Below are 19,205 nucleotides of genomic sequence, written 5' to 3' on the forward strand. Positions count from 1 at the left end.
ATGGCGATGCGGCGGGCGGCGCATGAAGTGGGGGCGGCAGCTTTGTGACGAAGCACACGCGCACCTGGCGCGAGGGATCCGCGTCCATGGCTGCGGCTGCGGCGTTGGCGCGCGAGAGGAGGGCAAGGGTCGAGGTGGACAGGTGGTGGTGGTGGTGGTCGGCGTGGCGGCGGCGGGAAGCCCGGAAGGGTCACAGGCTCACGCACGGAACAACTCCTGGACGCAACCAGCTCCGCCTGGGCCGGATGGCGGCGGCGCGCGCCCCTGGCTGAGCTCGTCGTCGCCGCCCAACCGGGGCGCCCCATTGGGGAAGACAAGAGGAGGAGAGAGAAGGGAGGAAGAGAGAGGGAGAGAAAAAAGTATCCTGACATGCGAGGCGCCTCTGCGTCCTGACCAAGGGCGCCGGCGCCGCCACGCTTCTCGCCTCCGCCGACACAGCAGCAGTCCCGCCATCCGCGGCTGCCGTGCCTGGCCTCGACGTCGCCGCCATCGACGCGCTGTACCCAAAGTACCTGCACGTCGCCAGCCCCGGTGACGACGGCGGCGGCGGCCCGTGCGCCATCTGCCTCGGCCAGTTCGCGCGCGGCGACACGCTGCGGCGCGGCCCCGGGTGCCGGCACCGCTTCCACGCGCGCTGCGCCGAGCGGTGGCTCCGGGTGAGCGCCACCTGCCCCGTGTGCCGCGACTCCCCCGTCGCCACGCCGTTCGCGGAGGCCGCCGTGCCCCTTGCCGCCCACGCACGGTGACGCGACGCCACATGCACGTGTGCTTGATGATGCTGCGTCCGACTCTAGAGCGGATTCCGACCAGCAGTCAGTCGGATTCCCATCTCACCAATCCGACTCCGAATTGCGGCCGAGCTAGCTGGAATCCAATCGACGACGCCGCCCTTCGCCTATAAATCGAAGCCACCTCCCCTCTCTTGCTCCATCCGCCGAGCCCGCGCTCCATCGAGATCCCTTCCTTCCATCTCTTCCCCTTTCCGCGCCACCGCCTCGCCGATCGCGCCATGGCGTCGTCGCTGGGCCCGGAGATCTTCTTCCGCGGCTTCCGCCTCAACCCGACGCCGCTCGAGGCCGCCACGTACTACCTGCCGCAGCTCCTCGCCGGCGCGCCGCTGCACGAAGCCGTCCGCCCCTTCATCCACCACGCCGACGTCTACGCCTGCGAGCCCGGCGAGCTCGCCCGGCAGTTCCGCCCGTTGCCCAAGACCGGGCACCGCTTCTTCTTCACCCACTGCAAGCTCCAGCAGCCACACTGCAGGGCGGGGAACAAGGCCAGCAAGGCCAAGGCCACGCGCGCCGCCGGCGCGGGATCGTGGCACTCGCAGGGCGTGACGGACGTCGTGGACGGCGACGAAGTGAAGGTCGGCGAGATGAGGAAGCTGCGGTACAAGAAGGGCGGCGCGTACACGGACTGGCTCATGGACGAGTACTCGACGTGCTGCTTGCAGGACGCCGTCGTCGGCGACAGGCAGTACGTGTTCTGCAACATCTACGTCTCCCCGAGGGCAGCTCCGGGCTCTGACGCGCGCCAAGAATCCGCCGCCTTCTTCGCGCCCGCGCCTGCGCCCGCCGTGATCGCGCAGGCGCCGCTGCCGCTGCCACCGCCGCCCCCCAAGAGGCCAGCGCCGCAGGTTGCCGAGCCGCCGGGCCCCAAGCGGGCGCGGGGTGCCGTCGTCGCCCCGGCCCCTCCGGTCGTGAAGCCGGCCGCCGGTCGCACGGCGTACTTCGCGCCACCACGGCCGTGCGTGGCTAACAGCGCCGTGGCTCCTCCGTCGACTCCCTCGGTGATCAGATCGTCGCCGGCGCCAGCTCCGACCCGTCATGCAGTGCCGCCGCCGAGGCGCGCGCCGGCGCCCGCACCACCGCAGCCAGTTGCGCAGCCAAAGCAGCAGATCTTTCTCGGTGGCGTGGCTCCTCTGTCGACTCCCTCGGTGATCAGATCGTCGCCGGCTTCAGCTCAGCCTCCGGCGCCAGCCCCGACCCGTCTTGTAGCGCCGCCGAGGCGCCCGCTGGCGCCCGCGCCACCGCGGCCGCTCGGGCAGCCTAAGCAGCAGATGCCGGCGCTGACTCCCCCGGTGGCACGTGCCTGCCACATGCCACTGCAAGCACCGGCACACGGCACACCACTGCCGGCCTCAGCCGTCGGCGCACACGAAGAAGACGACACGTGATCCTTTCGAAGCCGCAGAACTGCGAGACGAAGCAGAGGAGTCCCCTGCGGCGCTTCAAGATGACGACTTCTTCGACGAGGACGAGCTGGCAAAGGCCCTAGATGAGGCCGTGCCGACCGCCAACTCGACGATGAGCGACGACGAGATGGAACAGCATTTGTTGTCGTTGTTGGGCAACGAAGCTGTCATCGTGCCCAAAGAGGAGACTGCATAAGTGTAGGCCTCAACGATCATCATATCTTGTAGCATGCAGTAGTAATAGTATGGTGACACTCCTAAATTTTACTGAGGGGCGACAATTCTAGACAAATGCTTCCTGAATGTAGCAACGTTGTATGTTGAATTCAATTTGGTCAGTCTTGTGTTAGTACCGGAGAGCTGCTTGATTCCAAATTCCAAATTGTAACCTCCAAGAACTGTAAATTTCAGAAACAATATATGGTTCGGATTTCAGAAAACACACACACACACACACACAAACTAGCAGCAGCAGGAACGATTAGCAAATTCAATTTCCATCTCTTCTCATAAATGGACAAGATCGAATAAACCTTGGCAATTGTCAGTGGCATTAAATATATAGAACCATGCTATTACCGTCCATTGGAGAGGCCTGCGGATGCAAATGCAATTTTATCCTTCCTGGATGTAACAACGTTAGTATGTCGTAATTCGATTTGTGCGGTCTTCTGGCAGTACAAGAGCTGCTTGCTGTTTTTATGTATTTGCAAGCTATAATTTGTTCTCTGTCGTAAAAAAAAACCTGCATTGTTTGCACTTTTTTATGTACTGGGAAGCTGTAGCTCCAAATTTTTATATAGATCGATGTCTTGCCAGGTTCCCTAGTCTGTCACAATCCACAAACTACCCACTATGATGGGCGTCAACGTCTCATGCATTATTTTTGACAAATAAACCAGCAAAAATCTTGAAGGGTAAAATCACCAGAACAACTGCATCAAGCATCCTAAAAGCATTGGGTTTTCAGACAACAGATGGTGCCAAACGCACAGATCTGAATAGCTAAATTCACTGGGAGCCAGTTCAATTTCCATCTCTTTTCAGAACGGGATATCTCATTAAGAAGATACATATGTTTGCCGTTTCTCATCCAATGATGTGTTTCTGCAGAAGTAACCAAACACTCGGACAAAAGAAAGACAACACACATGCCAGTAATGGATCTTCCGATTTTCAATACATGATTATTATGAGGGAAGTACGGTACAGCTGCAACAATCATCCAACCCCTAATACCTTCACTAGGACCTGGTCACAAATACTAAAGTCAGCACAACCAACGTGGCATCTATAGATCAGGCATACCAATCCCAGCTTTCTCATCGTAGGTCTTCTCCAGCACGAGCTCAATTGGTGTATCCTTTGGTCCAGCTGCATGATTGAAAGGAAACAGTTACACCAAGAACAGAATGCATCAAACACAAAATGGACATTTCATCAGTGCTCAAACAGGAACATAATGCATTTGTTTTCATGCAACAAAAATACAAACCATAGAGAAAAGGCAAAAGAGTATTTATCGAAATGTGTAATTAAAATTTATGCAATCTATATCATCCTTCAGAGATTCTTCATAATTATTGCTGAAAACAGAACATCAGCGCCTTTTCACTCCATTCTTTGTTGAACTATACTCCTATTTTCATGCCTGCTCAGAAACCAGACTCAAAATGTATACTGTCTCACTAACATCATTTACTGCTCCACACAAGCAACTGCAGTAGGGTGACTATGGGGAATCAGTTGTCTAACATACAAAAAAAATCTATAGCATTCCTGTACTGAAAAAGGTCAGAGCGCCAGGACGGAAAAATAAAGGAAACATCTATATAGCTAGCTTCTGTTTGTTTTAATTTTGCAGCACAAGAAGTTCCATTTAGTTTAGTTAGACCCTTTTTTAGGAAATTAAAATGCCTTGAAAAGCACTATACCGTAAGCATATAAAATGAGTTTACAAGACAAGCATGATGCGAGTCATCATTAGTTAGCAATAAATAAGTTTTTTTATGAGACATACGTGATGTAGGTCTCGGTTTTCTTCTCTCCTTCAGAATTTCTGGCCGGGGGATCACAGCACCAGATGCATTCATCCCTCTAGCGAACCTGACTTTGGTCCCATCTTCCAAATACTTGTGTCCAACCTTACATGGTTTCCTGCAGTAAACATTGTATTGCTAAATGTTTTTATAAATGTAAAAGTAATATCTCGATAGGTAGCAAAACATGATCAGGTATCATTTTACATACCCAGTGACAGGATCAACTACTTGGACATTTGAAACATGAAGTGGAGCTTCAATGGAGAAAATACCTCCTGTGTGCCCTTCGCCTTGTTTAATGTGTTTCTTAACCTGAAATGATGATAGCCCAATTATATACGGAATTACTGGTGTGCATGAAGGAATGCCAAGGCACAAGACAAAGAACACAGTTTTTTCCCTTTTCTGGTTGCAGTTAATGGTACCCACAATAAACAAGCAGATAGCAACATCCTTCTAGCAAATATGTAATGATATTAGAAAGATGAGAAAAATACAGTTTCACCATTCTTGTTTGGCATTCACCACAGCTGATTCCACAATACAAATCAAATGGCTACCACTTTACAAGCTAATTTAGTTATGGAGCATCTACTGGTTATGGATCTTATGTCAGTATGCAATAACTGATATGGTAGGCACGAATGCCCCGAAGAGAATCAGTAAAGCACGTAAAACGACACTGCAGTATGTACAACACAATAATGGCTTGCTACACAGCAAGAAATATGCTTTTCCTATGCTCCAAATTCAAACAAACTACGAACTATCAGTATTGGTGGGTCTGAGTGCCACTGCTATCTTTGACCTCTAACTAATATGTAAAGCTGAAGGTCGACATACAGATATACATACAGAATGCACACAGCTATTCAGTTCTCACTTAAAATTAATATTTGCTTCCTTCCTATTTTGCTGTCTTTGTGTCATGGAACATGTGGTACTCTTTAGGGGGAGGGCTATATCTATTAGTCGGCATTCAAGTCAAACTCATGTGATCTGCATCAAAGCAGTGCAATGGGGATGTAGGCTGGGCATTATCTAATCGTTTGCAACACAAAATTAAAACCATGAGCGTAGGCACAGTGGAAACACTACTCTGAACTCAGGAAAATTCAGAACATTTTACGATGAGCCGCCAGTTTGGGAATTTCAACGAACACCAACAGCACGATGCCACTGAGGGGTAGGTTTGATTGAATCAATGCGGCCAGTGTGCAACAAACTAAACTGCCAATGTGCAACTGGTCTATATCAGTCCTACGTAACCACAAATTATTATCTGCTACAAAGATTCCACACTCTGGCTAAATAAACGAGGAAAAACATGCAACACGGCACATTACCAAATTCTTGCCCTCGACGATGACGCGATTCTGCGACCGAATGACCCGCTTGATGAGCCCAGTCTCCCCCTTGTCCTTGCCTCTGATGATCATCACCTGGCAGTGAAAAACAAGGGGGAATGGGGGATCTAGCAATGAGAAGAAAGTAGGACTAACAAGAGGGACGGGGGGACGGAGGGGGGGGGGGGGGTAGAGAACGAGAGAGATTACGTTGTCACCGCGGAGGATCTTCCAGTGCCTGATGAGCTTCTCCGCAGCCTTCCACCCCATCTTCCTCGGAGCCGCCTCCTCTCCCCAGCGGGTTTGGAGCGGCGGATCAGGAGGGCAGAATATGGCGCGCTGCGGCGGCCGGTGAGGGAGGCGGCGGCCGGCGAGGGGTGGTGGTGGTGGCGGAAAGCAGCGAGTGGCAGCGCGGGGCGCTGGGGGGCCGGGTCTGCGTGCTGAGAGCGTGATTGGGCCGGGGGGTAGAAGCAGTGAAAAATTTGGGCCGTAAAGGAGATTGGGCTGGATGGGCTGGCCCTGTACTCGGCTGAGCCCAAATTTGACTTTGAATCCACACATTTGCCAAAAATTTGCTCATGCTATCGCTACGTCGTGTTTTTTTTAAAAAAAACTTGGAAAATAAGTTTGCATGTCTCAAATTCGAATGTATTATTATTATCGTGATGCGCCTCATACAGTGTACAATCTAGGAGTGCGCAAAATCTTCTTATGGTTGATCCTAACCTTGTCTAGCCATAGCAAACAAAAACGAATTCTCTATTATTTTTTTAGAGAAAAGGGAGTTCCCCGCTTTATTTCCAGAAAACAAAGCTTAGAGTTTCAGTGGCAGTTGTTACAAGATTTTGAAGAGGAAAGCGTATTTGAAGCGTGCCCGCCATCATGGTTTGCAGCACCGACATGGCTTGATCCAGAGTGGCCAAGTCTCCATCCACAAACAACACCCGCCAGTTCTTTATTGTGTTGATTATCCTCCTTAACAGTAACTTTTCTCTGTGCTGGCTCTTGCCCTGAAAACACATTTCGTTACGAAACTTCCATAAGCACCACATCAATGCGGCCACAAAAATGTTCATGACTTTATAATTTTTATTGCAAGCCCACCAACGGGCTGTAAATTCATAATCAACTCCTAAAGAGATCGAGAAGGTAGCTGAGAGATATAACCATAGGACTTTTGCTACACAACAATCAAAAAATAGGTGGTTCACCGTTTCTGGTTCGTACAAAATAAGCAGGTTGTATCTTCAATATGTCTTCTCTTGGCTAGATTCATTCTAGTCATGAATGGCAATTGTATAACATGGTCTTAAAGGAGATTACTATCACGGTGTTCGGCTGGTGCTCCAGCCCTACAGTATTTCTTTCTCACATTATTCCAGCTTCAGCCTCCAGCTCCAGTCAAAAAATAGTATTTTTCTCTCATACCATTCCAGCTTCGGCCTGCAGCTCCAGCCTGCCGAACGCAGTGTATGTCGGTGCTCTGTGAAACGGCTCCAGTAGTGCTAGCTGCTTGTATCCAGGCGATAGCTAGTGAGCCGTGTTGCCAGACCGCCGTCATACCAGTGGAAATGCATGGAAACAACCAGTGCCAGGCTGCCAGCCTCCCCTGAATCCTGATCACCGACCTCTCTCTCCGGCTTCCTTGGTTCGTTCCCCAAATTCTACGCCGGCCATTTCTGATTTAGGCTCCTTCACCTCTGATTCAAGTCGCGAAATAAAGCGAGAATTTCTCTCGGTCGGTTCCAATTGCGAGCGAGCGATCCGATCACTCAAGATGCCGTCGCCGCCGGGGGCCAGCAGCGGCGCACATAACCGCCGCCGCGCCACGGACGACCGCGGATCTCGCGCGTGCTGGCGGCGGGCGACCTGCTCGACTACGTCCGCTTCCGAGCCGTCTGCACCAGCTGGAGCCATGACCATCATGCTCGCACTTGACGAGGTGAGCCGTCTGGCCTTTGCTACCTCCATGGATCGGCAATGGACTCTCTCAAGCTGGCCGTGCCCGATGCGCTATCCGCCATTGTCGTTCCAAGGAAAGCTTTACATGGTGTACACTGCTTCCACATCATGCGGCAAGAACAACGTACACCAGGTTCTCCAGATTGACCCACCTGTGCAGGATCGGGATGGGCAGGGGGCAGTTCGTGCTCTGCAACCGCCAAAGCTGATCGCCACAGTCCCGGAACACAAACTCGTCTATCCCTACGGTCTAGTAGAATGTGGGTCAGAGATCCTGGTGCTTGGCCACAACGATTGGTTTGGGTCACAAATTTTGGTATGCAAACTTTCGGACATCATGCTGCAGAGGTTTATCCCAATGAAAAGCATCGGAGGCAGTATCTTGTTCATTGACGAGAGGAGCATAAGTGTCTCCTCTAAGGTGCTGCCGACTGTCAAGGGTGACAGTGTCGTCTACATTTATTCAGGACATCCCTACCTTGCCCAATACCACCTCAGTAGTGGCAGCTTGTCACCGGCAATTGATAACTGCAGCCTCTATGGCCGTACACCCGGACCTAGTAGCCTTGTCCACCATGTCTTCAGCTGCAGCATTCGTAATCAGTGGTGCGTAGGCGCATTTACTTTATTTTCTTTCTGTACTGTTACTCTCTAACTAATAAGACGGCAATTTTTGGTTTCGGGCTAGCTGCTTATTTTTTCTGCGTTATGTGCTTGTAGGAGCAGAGGACTAATGTTCAGAAGGAATGCAGAGGATTGGCATTATGAAGAGCAAGTTCACTAATGAGGCTAGTCCTTCCCTCCCTTGTTTTCTGTAACAGTACCTGGTGCATCAGTTACGGGCAATAATTTGGCAATACTGCTCTTTTTTTAATCCTATGTGCCTGTCTTTGTGCGACACACAAGCCTGTTTGTACAGTAATTCAGTTCATGCGACCAATTAACTGTTCTTTTCCCTTTTTTTTTCTTCCCAGTTACAGTGATGTGATTTCTTTTCATTTGGCATTGTGCTACTGCTTGACTTTGTAACTAAACAGAGAATGAATGCAAAATTAATATGCTGCTCTTAGGAATTCATAAGCTAAAGGCGCTTCCTGCATATAGATTTTGCCCTTTTGCCTGATCACCCACTGTTAAGTGCTACTCCAGCAACAATAGAGCTATGTACGTTCTTAGTTTAGTGTCAGGAACTCAGGTTCATGTGTCTAAGGCCTACCTGTCAACTAGTATAGGCAAGGGTTGTTCCAACACTCCCCTTTTTCCAAATTGCACCCCCCCCCCAACCACCCCCCACCCACACACACCCAAAAAAAAAATCCACTCACACCTCATCCAGCTGCTGCAAATACTGTATCCCTCATCCCCTGTTCCCATACACGCCATACTGCTGCTTCACATCTCCTGAAGTTCTCTTTGCAGTTTGCTGGTTGATTTTAAATTGGCAGTTAGTTTGGCATGCATTGCAAGTAGCTCGTTTATTGACATGCTGCTTCCTGTCTTCCCTGTGGCGAGTTCCTTCTGGTTTTCCACAAGTACCAATGATAATATCATGTAATCTGTTTCGATAGGAGTTCTTTTATCTTCTGCTAACACTTTGACTAGCGATTTTCTATGACAATATAATTATTACGCATTGAGGAAGTAATTTTTCTTAATGATGAACCTAGTGGCATGTTGCAAATATATGAATTATTTTATAGTAATGATCAAAACTATTAGTAAACCTAAAACTGTTCATATTTTTTTACGATACACAGTAATGCCTTTGTACTTTTATGTCCAATAGTATTGATCCAATTGTTATAACCATTCACTTAACACAATCTTCTTTTCATGCCCCCCTTTTCAGGCGCAAAACCAACACCTGGCTACCAGTACTACCAGCATGCAAGGCCAAGAGATTCTTAGTTGTAGACAAACATTAGCATTCCTTCCATTATGCTATGATTTCAGTACCTTGTAGTAGTAAGTTACTATTGTTGCTCCTCGTCAAAAAAAAAAGTTACTATCGTTGCTTGCAAATCTTTATATATGTGATGCATTCTTGCAGTGCTGAATTGCTATAATGTTGATTTTACAGATTTATTAGTATAAACGTCATTTTCTGGTGGATACTGAACACCCTTTTCTTTTCAAGTTCTGACAAAGAAATGGCATGCTCTTACATTGTTAGGATATGAGTCAGGGATATGCCAGGATGTAGACGGTGTCCCCGTACATTGGCTGGTATCAGATTACAGAATGGCCTAAGAGAATAGTAGAATCTTGCTCTAGTCTTTTTCTTTCACAGGCACGTATTTCATTAAGAGGGAAAATCTTGCTCAAGTTGAGCACCTCAGTTGCAAAATGGCCTAACCAAATGCATAGTGAGAATTGTAGTATTTTGTTTCTTGTTGTAGGTGTAGGCAAAATGAAGTGAATGCGAATGATGCTGTTAAGCTCTGGCGTTCATTTACTAATGAAATTATGTCATTATGTGTATTCTGCACCACAGATTAGGAAAACAACACTGTTTTGCATTGCACGCTTTAAAACAAAAATAATTTTATGACTGATGTCATCGTTGACCGGTTTAAGTGTACTCTCTTCTTCTTGAGACGAATGACAGCTCCTGCTCAGTAGCAGGAGCATAACTTTGTGGATTTCCTAAGTTTTAGAGCAGGTTTTAGCGCTTCAAATAGGTGAGACTACTGGGGTAACAAAAGAGAAGGCCCATGTTTGGAATGACGACCTACGGGCTTTCTCCAAATGTTTAAAATCATCTTCTTTGATTAAATCATCATCCTACAGACATACTACACCATTATATCTCTGTTTAAAATGACGTTTGATTAACAGGTAGATTTCAAGCCCTTTGAAAATATACTGCATCATAAACAGAGTCTATGTCAGACTACCGGACCCGTTGCATGTGAATATAGAATTACGCATTCCTACACTACTTGGATCCTTCTCTTGTGCAGCTCTGAACCCCAGGTCCAAGTGTCGATGCTCAGTCTCTCTTCGAAACACGCGTTTTTTTTCCTACGAATCCCGAAAGGTTCGCTTCGACGTCGGTCACACTGCACTAGATGGTGGCTAAAGTCTCGTTTGAGTCTGATTTCATCATCCTCCGATCCTGCACTGCGACAACTGACAACAAATTCAGAATCTGGAGCTTACAGCAATCCATGCGTCCTCCAGCCATTTCTCTGCAGCAACTTTTCACAAGATTCACCGTGTTCGGCTGGTCTCTAGCACTCCAGCCCTACAGTATTTTTCTCTCACACCATTCCAGCTCCAGCCTCCAGCCACCAGCCAGGTAATAGTATTTTTCTCTCACACCACTCCAGTTCCAGCCTCCAGCTCCAGCCTGCCGAACACGGTGATTAGCATTACATTACATGGGAATGCTGTGTGATCACAAGCAGTCTCATGGTACAAATTATTGGTCTACTTGCATTCTTCACCATTATTGAAGATCTCCGATTTGCAAGCAACTTCGTCAACAATTGAAGCAGAGCGTACGTAAAGGCTCCACCAGCCCATCCCGTGCACTGACGACAATGGCAAGCTTAAATGTCAATGAGCAGAGTCTCCCTAAGCTACTATTCATAGCACTCTGTCTCTGCACTCTGTAGCAGGCAGCGTCACTGCTCACCCAGCCCAGGCATCACTCCCTGCGAGCCGCGTCAAGTCCAGGCCCCATGGGCGCCGGCGGCGACACCGCGCCGGCCAAGGCCGCCATGGAGGTGTCCTCGTCGTCGACCTCCGCCTCCACGGCGCCAGCGCTGCCACCGTCGGTGCTCAGGTCTGTGCTGATGTCGTACGCGTACGTGGGCATCTGGATCAGCCTGAGCTTCTCGGTGATCGTGTACAACAAGTACATCCTGGACCCCAAGATGTACGGGTGGCCCTTCCCCATCTCGCTCACCATGATCCACATGGCCTTCTGCGCCACCCTCGCCGCGCTGCTCGTCCGCGTGCTCCGCGTCGTCGACGTCCCCGCCTCGCCGCCCATGACGCCGCGCCTCTACGCCGCCTCCGTCGTCCCCATCGGCGCGCTCTACGCGCTCTCCCTCTGGTTCTCCAACTCCGCCTACATCTACCTCTCCGTCTCCTTCATCCAGATGCTCAAGGCGCTCATGCCCGTGGCCGTCTACTCCCTCGCCGTCGCCTTCCGCACCGACTCCTTCCGCCGCGCCTCCATGCTCAACATGCTCGGCATCTCTGCGGGCGTTGCCGTCGCGGCCTACGGCGAGGCGCGCTTCGACGCGTTCGGCGTCGCTCTCCAGCTCGCCGCCGTCGCCGCCGAGGCCACGCGCCTCGTGCTCATCCAGATCCTACTCACCTCTAGGGGCATGTCCCTCAACCCCATCACCTCGCTCTACTACATCGCGCCCTGCTGCCTCGCCTTCCTCACCGTGCCGTGGTACGCCGTCGAGCTGCCCAGGCTGCGCGCCGCCGCAGCGTCGGCGGCGGGGCCCGACGTGTTCGTGTTCGGGACCAACTCGCTCTGCGCCTTCGCGCTGAACCTGGCCGTGTTCCTGCTGGTGGGGAAGACATCGGCGCTGACCATGAACGTGGCCGGCGTCGTCAAGGACTGGCTGCTCATCGCTTCTCGTGGACGGTCATCAAGGACACCGTCACGCCCGTCAACCTCGCCGGCTACGGCATCGCCTTCCTCGGCGTCGCCTACTACAACCACGCCAAGCTGCAGGGGCTCAAGGCCAAGGAGGCCGAGAGGAAGGCGGCGGCGACCGCGGTGCCCAAGCCGGATGACGCGGAGGCGGCCGCGCGGCTGCTGCCGGAGAAGGATGGCCGAGACGGTGACCGCAAAAATTGACGACGCTTCCAAAATGAATATTGGATATGTCGCAATGCAATTTAATCATTCCTCTTGAGAAACTTTGGTTTAGCTCTTGATCGGACTAGTGTTGTTTAAGTTTTGCGATTCTTCAGTACAGGAACTGCAAAGGATAAATGATTTGGAAGGATGTTTATTTGTGGTGAAAAGCTGAGTGGTATAATGATTTGGAAGTACTGTATGTTTACTTGTTAGCATTTTTTTGTTTCATAACGTCATATATATCATTTAGATGATGTAGCACCGAACTGTTGGTTCACAAACCAGTCTGATGGTCTGGTTGTCTTGCCTTCTCGTCATGAAAAGAGTGGTGGCTGTTGTAGTTGTTGTGGTACAAGTCACAGTCACAGGCTACAAAAATCTTTAGGTTTACTCAAAGTGGCACAAGGGGAAAAGGAACACATCGCAAAATCTTTAGGCAGGAAGGTAAGCCGTCCCTACATTGAACTATATGCTCTGATCCTAGTCGACTAATCACTCAAGATTCTTCATCTGCACTCTAAGCGCGCCCAACGAGAGTCCAAAATCGCCTAAAATATCACGCGCATGGTTCGGTTGAATGGACTTTCTCTTCCATAATTCTTTGTCCCTTCTCTTAAGTTTTTTTCTTCTTCTTCTTCGAAACAACATTTTCATTTTATGTTAGGAGCATGAATTCTGCAAATTCATCTAGTATGGTCTCTGAAAGCGTGAGTTTGTCCGTGCTCAGATTCAGTCTTCTAAGCTTTGCCGTTCTTCAATTCAAGGAATGCAACTGATATAGAGGCATCTCTCTCTCTCTCTCTCTCTCTCTCTCTCTCTCTCTCTCTCTCCCTCTCTCTCTCTCGGATTTTGGAAGAAACACAAGTGGTAAAGGCGATGTCACATGGACCATTTATGCCGCAATGCCACATCCATGTTCAATGCAAACATGGAAGATCATGGACACGGAGGAAAGAAAAGAAAAAAAAATGTAAGTGAGCGGACACCGGGAGGCCCAGGCCCAGGTGGCGGAATTGCTAGCTGTGTTGCGGCTCGGCCGAACTGCGGAAGGCCTAGGCCCAGGCGGAGCAGAAGGTTGTAGTGTTTGAACCGTTGACCAACAGAGGCCGAGAAGTCAGTGTCTGCACAACCAACGGTCACAGGGCGCAAGAGATGGTGTTGGGGTCACCACCTTCAGTCAGATCGCCGGAGGCACGCGAAGACATCGAGTCAAGGGCGAGCCGAAGGTCTACCAGTAGAAGGTGATCCATCTTCGCGTGTCTTCGGGTCAGGAAGCGAAGACGGTGCACCCGGAAGACTGAAGCTGACGCCAGGAGCTATCGCGGAGGTGTTCCGTCTTCGCTGTTCCACGAGCAAGAAGACGGAGAGGAGCGAAGACTTGGTGACACGAGTCTCGCAGAGTACTTAGCAGCGGGTCCGGAAGCTTCGTCGGATGCGGCGAAGATGCCGGGGTCGTCGTGGGTCCCGCTGCTGAGCTGTGGCGCACTCAAGTTGTAACGGTCAAATTACGCTCGCATCTAGGAATATTCCGGGAATATTACCGTTGTAGGGGTGCAATAGAGTAATTGTACATTGAAGTTGTAACGCCACCTATAAATACCATGTGTAATGTTCATTGAAGAGGAGCTTGGGAAATGAAAAAAGAGCACTTTGTTACTTGACTTCCGTGTTGCCCATTACTGTTGTTGTGTTCGTCCGTTCCGGAGACGCTCTCCACCAACAGTTTGGCGCCCACCTGTCGGTTCGATACACCACATGGCGGCAACGAAGAAGAGAGGGACCACCGGAGCCACTTCGGAGGAAACGACGATGACAACGCCCTCGCAGGGCGAAGCAGCAGCAACACAGGCGAACGGGGCTAGCAGCGACGGCGTCTCCGTCGAAGCCCTCGCAAATGGCCAGCTTGAAGTCAACCTTCTGGACATCGGCGTCACAGCCGAAGACATCGCTGCGATGCGTCGCATCGACGCTCGCATCGAAGAGGCACGAAGGGTTCAGCAGCAGGCATTGGAATCAGGACCATCGGAGCCACAAGTGATGACAAGGGCGAAGGGGAAGCAGACCATGCTCACCGAAGCAGAGCGTCAAGAGCAGTACAACAAGCTGAAGGAGGAGGAGCTTCGCTGCAAGGCGATGCAGGAGAAGCTCCGTGCCCAGAGGCTGCAGTTGGAGCAATTGCAGGCTCCACCAAGACCACCCCAGAGGGAGGCAGTCGTCGCCAACCCGCGACAGCAAGAACCACTAAGGTCCCGCCAGAAGTTCGTGCCGGTCGAAGAGATCTCTGACCATTCTGAGTCGGACGGCGAAGAGTGTTACCGAAGAAGCCATCACAGGATATCGCCATTGTCCGAAGAGCTGGAGGAGGTATAGTGGCCTCACCGTCTTAACCCAGCAATATTGCCTCAGTTCGATGGGGAGTCAGACCCCGAAGAGTTCCTCCTCAAGTACGAAGCCACCATCGAAGCATCAGGAGGAGGCACCGCATGCAAGGCAAAGGCGCTCGTCCTCGCATTGAAGGGCTTGGCGCAGCGCTGGTATGCAAACATCCCCCCGGGAACCATTCTGTCTTGGAAGCAGCTCCGCATTGAGTTATGTTCAAGCTTCCGCGCCGTAAGGACCGACGAAGTCACATCTTGCGACTTCCACGATCTAAGGCAAGGAAGCATGACCTTGCAACAATATCTCCAGAGTGTCATGAAGCTTCGTGCAAGAGCACCCAATGTTGCCGACCAGAGCATCATCGATTCAGTGGTGAAGGGGATCAATCTGGGACCATGCGGGGAATACATATCCCGGCGTAAGCCAAAGACAGTCATGAAGCTATTCGAGATAATGCAAGAATATTGCATATCCGACCGGGCAAAGAGGAGAAGGCTCGAGGAACAGAACGAGCAGAAGAAATCGCGAAGCAGCGAGAGGTCCCATTCGAAACCATGGCACGCCGATGAGCCGAGGCAGAAAAAAACAGTGAACAACGTATCCGAAGAGGGACCCCGAGAGGATAGACACCGTCACAAGGGTAAAGGCGAAAGGGACCGACACGAAGAAAGATCCAACCGCGATGATCGTCACCATCGCGAAGACCGACAAAGCAAAGGACGAAGGGACAGCGGTGGTCGAAGGGAGAAAATTCCGTTCTGTTTCTTCCACGGCAAGGACAAAGGCCACTGGACAAACGAGTGCCCTTTCGCAATTGAAAGGAAAGAGGAGTTTGATCGGCAGAATTCCCAGCCAACAAAACCAGTCAATCATACCTCGCAGATACCGCCTCAGTCTTCGACAACGGCAAATACTTGGGCTCCTACACCAAATTGGCCGGTGTCGTACCCGGTTTTCAATTATAACCCAATGCCATATGCACCATCTCCGCAACAATCATTTCCAATGCTACCACCACCACCATAGTACAACCAGTCATGGTCCAAAAGCTCGACACCGCTTTCTTGCGACACAACAAATTTACCTCCACCGCCAAATCTAGAGCCAGGGCAGATCCCCGAGCGAGCAATCAACACACCTTCGGGCAGCAGGGTCAACATCATCAATGCCATCTCCGGAGGATCCAACGAACCAGTCCATGAGACAAAGAAGCAGCGGAAAGAATATTTCAGAACAGTCTCCCACGTCAGCGAAGGCCGATGCTTCCGGACAACGTGGTCGCATGTCCCAATAACTTTCACACAGGTAGACCTTCGACTGCAGCACTACCCACATAATGACCCCCTCGTCATAAGGGCGAACATTGGCAAAAATTCAGTGCACTTTGCGGGGAATGATGTAGGGAGAATCTTGGTAGACAACGGGAGTTCTGCAGATATCCTTGTCTAGCAGCGTTTCGTCAAAATGGAGTTCACCGAAGCAGCGCTGAAGAAGTCACAGTATCCACTCATTGGGTTCGGAGGCAAGAGAATCGAAGCTCTTGGAAAGATAGAGCTCAACGTAACGTTTGGCGAAGGTGCAGGACAGAGAACTGAAGCAATCACCTTCGACGTGGTCGAAATCAACTATCCCTACAACGCAATCTTCGGTCGCAACACCTTGGTCAAATTCGCAGCAGTAATCCATCAGTCGTACCTATGCATGAAGCTACCCACGGCCGGAGGAATTATCACAGTCTTCGGAAACCAAGAAGAAGCAAGAAGGTGCGAGGACAACGCATCAACCTCAGACAAGAACGTCCATGTCATTGAAGCACCAAATGAGGTCAATGATGGTGAAAACTGCGAAGAGCCTGAGAAGTTAGGGGGTGTATCCCCAGCGGAACACATGAAGAAGGTGCCCTTGTGCGAGGATGTGCCTGATCGAATGGTGATCATCGGAAAAAGGGCCTGAAGAGGCCGAAGAGGCCAGGCTTATACAGTTTCTCCGCAACAATCAAGATGTGTTTGCTTGGTCCTCTTCGGATCTGCGAGGGGTCAGTCGAGAAGTCATCGAGCATGAGCTCAGGGTGAGTCCGAAGGCGAAACCCGTGAAGCAGGGCCAAAGATCAATGTCCGAAGAGAGGCAGAAAGCGGCTCAAGCCGAGGTACAAAAGTTGCTGGACGCGGGCGTCATTCGCGAAGTCCAGTACCCAGAATGGCTAGCAAACGTTTGTAATGGTACCAAAGAAGAACGGGAAGTGGCGAATGTGCATTGACTTCACAATCTTGAACAAGGCGTGCCCGAAGGACGAATACCCACTGCCGCGAATTGACACCTTGGTCGATGCAGCAGCTTGTTCAGAGATGCTCAGCATGTTGGACTGTTTTTCAGGTTATCACCAGATATTCATGAACAAGGCGGACGAAGAGAAGACCAGCTTCACTACCCCCTTCGGGACATATTGCTACGTGAGAATGCCGGAGGGCCTCCGCAACGCAGGATGCACTTTCAATAGAATGATCAAGAAGGTACTGGGAGATCAACTGGGGAGGAATATCTCCGCGTATGTCGATGATGTCGTTGTCCGAAGCAAGAGGAGGGAGGACCATATCCAAGATCTTTGTGAAACATTCGCGAACCTTCGCCGCCATGGCTTGAAACTGAACCCGGAGAAGTGCGTCTTCGGAGTCCGAAGAGGAAAATTATTGGGATGCATGATAACGGAAAGGGGAATAGAGGCAAATCTGGAGAAGATAGAAGCAATCAGGCGGATGAAGCCACCGACCACCAGAAACGGGGTACAAAAGTTGACGGGCAGGTTGGCTTCGCTAAATCGATTCATATCAAAATCAGCTGAGAAGTGCCTACCATTTTTCAAGGCGCTGAAAGGATCAGGCAACTTCGAATGGGGCGAAGAACAGGCGAAGGCCTTCGAAGACCTCAAACAGTATATCGAGAAGTTGGCTGTCATGTCCAGCCCTTCGGAGAAGGCGGAGTTGTTGTTATACATCTCCACATCAGGCGCAGCCGTCAGTGCCGCCCTTGTCGAAGAGCATATGGTCGAAGGGGCACTAACCCAGTCGCCCATATACTTCGTCTCCGAAGCCCTAAACGGGTCAAAGTTGCTATACTCAGAAATGGAGAAGATGGCATATGCGGTGGTCATGGCATCACGCAAGCTGCGTTACTACTTCCAGAGCCACAAAATCAAGGTTCCAACATCTTTCCCACTTCGGGACATGTTTGAGAACAGAGAAGCCTCCGGCAGGATAGGCAAATGGGCTACGCAACTAGCCGAGCACACCATTGACTTCGTCTCCAGATCAGCAATCAAGTCACAGGTCTTGGCAGACTTTATCGCAGACTGGGCACCAGCCGCACCTTCGCAAGAGCAGCCGAAGATAGAAGCAATATGGCAACTGGAGTGTGATGGGGCTTACCAGAGACATGGAGCAGGGGCCTCGGCAGTTCTTACAGCACCTTCGGGTACTCAACTGAAGTACGCAGTCAGGCTTGACTTCACCGGATGCACAAACAATGTAGCAGAATACGAAGGCCTTCTCTTGGGTCTTCACAAAGCAAGGGCACTGGGCGCACGAAGACTGACTATCAGGTCCGATTCAGAGTTGATCACAGGTCAAATAAACAAATCCAACAGGACTCTCAAGCCAGGGCTGGCAAAATACTTGGCAGCAGTGCGAAGCATGGAGAAACACTTCCTGGGGTTCAGCATCCGTAGTTTCTCCAGAACAAAAAATAAGCAAGCTGATCAACTGGCGAAAGCAGCAACACAGTTTGATCCATTACTGCCAGATGTTTTCTTCGAAACATTAAAGCAGGCCTCCGTAAACTGTGCCGAAGAACCAGCTAAATTCATCAATGCCATAACCAGCGAAGATTGGAGGGCCGCCATAATGGCCTATCTTCGCGGACACTTTGTCCCGGAGGACGAGAAGGAAGAAAAAAGAATGGCACTTCGAGCGAGAAACTACAGAATCATAGGTGAAGAGTTATATCGAGGGGGAGTCTGCGCACCACTCTTAAGGTGCATCTCACACGAAGAGGGAAAATAGCTGCTTGAAGAGATACATGCAGGGATGTGTTCCTCGCACATCGCGACGAGGGCCCTGGTCGGCAAAGCTTTCCGTGAAGGTTTCTATTGGCCATCGGCCGTGGCAGATGCTCACGAGGTGGTTCGCACGTGCCCGAATTGTCAAAAGCATGCCCCTACAGCAAATTGCCACTCGACGAGATGCAGCTACTACCCCCGGTGTGGCCCCTCGCGCGATGGGGAATTGACATAGTAGGACCGTTGCCCACGGCTCCAGGAAACTACAAGTACGCCGCTGTGGCGGTGGAATACTTCTCCAAATGGGTCAAAGCCAAAGCACTCTGGGACATCACAGCAGGAGCCCTGCAAAAATTCTTCTGGCAGAACATCGTCTGTCGCTTCGGCGTCCCGAAGGAGGTCA

At 50.9% G+C, this 19,205-nt stretch overlaps 3 protein-coding genes and 1 pseudogene across 4 annotated transcripts; 3 read left to right on the forward strand and 1 right to left on the reverse strand.

The window, feature by feature from the left end:
- Positions 1 to 746, forward strand: LOC120646487 (RING-H2 finger protein ATL70-like). Its single transcript, XM_039923045.1, has 2 exons — positions 1 to 27; positions 399 to 746. Exons 1-2 carry the CDS (start codon positions 1 to 3, stop codon positions 744 to 746), a joined length of 375 nt encoding a protein of 124 aa, XP_039778979.1.
- Positions 747 to 3,204: 2,458 nt separating this feature from the next.
- Positions 3,205 to 6,010, reverse strand: LOC120643503 (50S ribosomal protein L24-like). 2 transcript variants are annotated; one of them, XM_039919884.1, is made up of 5 exons: positions 5,793 to 6,010; positions 5,583 to 5,678; positions 4,445 to 4,548; positions 4,215 to 4,351; positions 3,205 to 3,568 (listed from the first exon to the last, which is right to left on the reverse strand). In XM_039919884.1, exons 1-5 carry the CDS (start codon positions 5,850 to 5,852, stop codon positions 3,486 to 3,488), a joined length of 480 nt encoding a protein of 159 aa, XP_039775818.1. In that variant the 5' UTR covers positions 5,853 to 6,010; the 3' UTR covers positions 3,205 to 3,485. The 2 variants fall into 2 exon arrangements, with proteins under 2 accessions (XP_039775818.1, XP_039775817.1); XM_039919883.1 differs by having other exon boundaries at positions 5,583 to 6,010.
- A 1,143-nt stretch (positions 6,011 to 7,153) lies between these two features.
- On the forward strand, positions 7,154 to 9,658 carry LOC120646091. Its single transcript, XM_039922808.1, has 2 exons — positions 7,154 to 8,150; positions 8,265 to 9,658. The coding sequence occupies exons 1-2, from the start codon at positions 7,360 to 7,362 to the stop codon at positions 8,326 to 8,328; spliced, it is 855 nt and encodes a 284-aa protein (XP_039778742.1). The 5' UTR covers positions 7,154 to 7,359; the 3' UTR covers positions 8,329 to 9,658.
- Positions 9,659 to 11,117: 1,459 nt separating this feature from the next.
- On the forward strand, positions 11,118 to 12,584 carry LOC120643504 (annotated as a pseudogene).
- The last annotated feature ends 6,621 nt before the right edge of the window (positions 12,585 to 19,205 follow it).

This window comes from Panicum virgatum, chromosome 8K (assembly GCF_016808335.1).
Source record: "Panicum virgatum strain AP13 chromosome 8K, P.virgatum_v5, whole genome shotgun sequence".
Lineage (NCBI taxonomy): Eukaryota > Viridiplantae > Streptophyta > Magnoliopsida > Poales > Poaceae > Panicum > Panicum virgatum.